Below are 2,596 nucleotides of genomic sequence, written 5' to 3'. Positions count from 1 at the left end.
TTGGGGGGCTTTGCTCTCACTTGTGTTGCCCCCAACTGATAAATCGGTGAACCCCTGACCCAGTAATGCTTCCCTACCTCTGCCATACATAAAGAAAATGTTACCAGGTAGCTTAATATGAAGAATTTTGTATTTAAGGAATTTAGGAATAAAGGAAGGCATTTTGTCACCCTGTGTGTTTGGCTGGAGGTCCACGGAAAGGTTTGCGTTGAGTGGGATGGGCCATAGAACAAAAAGGTTGAGAACCCCTGCGTGAGCAGAAGTGACGGACATCTGGGAGTTTTTCTGATCAGTTTCACCGGGTTCCATTCCACAACCTGAGGAGTCTTTACACCCATAACCCCCGTTCCTTGTACCAGCATAGCCCTTGCTAAGGACTTACACCTTCCTTTATGATTGTTCTCACAGCTAGCACCCAAGGCTGAGTGAATGGCAGGAGGAAATTGCACAGCAGTGACTGAGTTCATTCTCACAGGACTGACAGATCATCTGGAGCTGCAAATCCCCCTCTTTGTGGTGTTTGTAGTCATCTATGCTATCACCCTGATATGGAACCTGGGGATGATGGTTTTAATCAGCATTGACACGCGACTTCACACTCCCATGTACTTTTTTCTCAAGAATTTGTCTCTTGTGGACGTCTGTTACTCCACAGTCATCACCCCCAAGATGCTGATGAGCTTCCTAGCACAGAAGAAAGCTATTTCCTACACAGGTTGCATCATCCAATATTTTAGCTTCATATTGTTTGTCATCTCAGAGTGCCTCATTCTGGCAGTCATGGCATATGACCGTTATGTAGCCATCTCTAACCCACTGCTCTACATGGTCATCATGTCACCAAAGTGCTGCCGGCAGCTGGTGGCTGGTTCCTATCTATGGGCCTTCCTGAACTCTGTGATACACACTAGCGGTTTGCTAAGATTATCCTATTGCAACTCCAATATCCTGAATCATTTTTTCTGTGATATCAACCCACTTCTGAAGCTCTCCTCCTCTGGCACCTATCTCAACGAGCTTCTTGTTTTTGTCTTTGGCAGCCTGATTGAGTTAATGAGCATTGTGACCATCCTCGTCTCCTACATCTTGATTATTGTAACTGTACTGCGGATCCGCTCTGCCAAGGGCAGGCACAAAGCCTTCTCCACTTGCACCTCCCACATGATTGTTATCTCCATGTTTCATGGGACAATTCTCTTCATGTATTTCCGACCTTCTTCCAGCTATTCCCTGGACACAGACAAAATGGCCTCCGTGTTCTACACCATAGTGATTCCCATGCTGAACCCCCTCATCTACAGCCTGAGGAACAAGGATGTGAAGAACGCACTAAGGAGAGCAGTAGAGACAAAACTGAGGGCCTCATTTTCACAAAAGCATTCCATGATAGGGCAACCACATCCTTCAGTGGCTGCTCTGCACGCATAGGCCCCAATTCTGAAGGCCCTTAAACACATTATGTCTGTCTCCTTCTGTCTTCAAACAGGCTTAAGCATGTGTTTAAATTAAACTTGTACGTGAGTGCTGCTTTAAGCAGAGCTGCTTTCCTCAATAGAGGCTGTACAGGTTCCCCTCTGGAGTGGAGACAGTGAGCAGGTCTGTGGAATCCTGGTTTAACCACTAGGCCAGCTGCCTTTGAGAAAGAGCCATGACACCCACTCAAACATTTTCCCTCTTTTTCATGCCAGCTGCTCCCTTCTACCTCCTGCTGCTGCCACCTCCTTTCCGCCTTTGCCCAAACACTGGAGTTTTCATCTCATTCCCCTGTCCCCAGCGCAGCTTGGACCCAAAGCTGTGGAAACAGCCCTTCTAAAGGTTGCATGGCCTGCATGAGCAGAGGTATCATAGAGTTGAGAACTGTGCAGGCAGAGGAAGGGGGAAAAAACAGAGCTGCACTCAGCTACCAGCATCGCCCATCCTGCAGAATAAGAACATAGGAGTGGTCATATACTGGGTCAGACCAATGGTCCATCTAGCCCAGTGTCCTGTCTGTGACAACAGCCAGTGCCACATTTTTCAGAGTCAATGAACAGAACATTGCAATTATCAAGTGATCCATCCCATTGTCCATTCCCTGCTTCTGTCAGTCAGACGTTGAGGGATACCCATAGGGTTTAGAGACAGCCGTAGGGTTGCATCACGGATCATCTTGGCTAATAGCCATTGATAGACCAATCTGCCAGGAAATTATCTAATGCCTTTTTGAACCCAGTGTGACAGGGTGAGGCCAGAAGGCTAGCTCAGAAGGGGAGAGACACAACATTGGGCTAATGAACAGATGGATACTTTGGAGCAGCTGACTAGGGGAAGCAGCTGAGGAGGGGCTGCTATCAATTAGTTAGGGTCAGCTGAGCTCACCTGAGGCTGCCACAGGACTATTTAAAAGGCCTCCCCTGCTGGAAGAAGGGGAATAAAGTGGAAGAGGAAGTTGGAGGGAGGTAAGACCATTGAAGGAAAGAGTGAGAGAGAAAGCAGAAAAGAATACCAGCATTGCTAGAGACCATGGGGGGAGGTGAAAAATATTTCGATTCCCCTCCCCCAGGAGACCAAGGTGCCCCTACTTCAGTCCCTTCAGCCAAGGGACATAGGGGCAAAC

General features: G+C 47.9%; 1 protein-coding gene across 1 annotated transcript; it reads left to right on the top strand.

Annotated features, from left to right (window-relative positions):
* The first annotated feature begins 429 nt into the window (after positions 1–429).
* LOC142015156 (olfactory receptor-like protein COR4) lies at positions 430–1,428 on the top strand. The gene has a single exon (XM_074998574.1). The coding sequence runs from the start codon at positions 430–432 to the stop codon at positions 1,426–1,428; it is 999 nt and encodes a 332-aa protein (XP_074854675.1).
* The last annotated feature ends 1,168 nt before the right edge of the window (positions 1,429–2,596 follow it).

Source organism: Carettochelys insculpta, chromosome 6 (assembly GCF_033958435.1).
Source record: "Carettochelys insculpta isolate YL-2023 chromosome 6, ASM3395843v1, whole genome shotgun sequence".
Classification (NCBI taxonomy): Eukaryota; Metazoa; Chordata; order Testudines; family Carettochelyidae; genus Carettochelys; species Carettochelys insculpta.
This window is presented reverse-complemented; position numbering and strand designations above follow the sequence as displayed.

Bases quoted from the DNA above. Each gene is read 5' to 3' on its own strand.
- LOC142015156 (XM_074998574.1), top strand. From the start codon at position 430: ATGGCAGGAGGAAATTGCACAGCAGTGACTGAGTTCATTCTCACAGGA.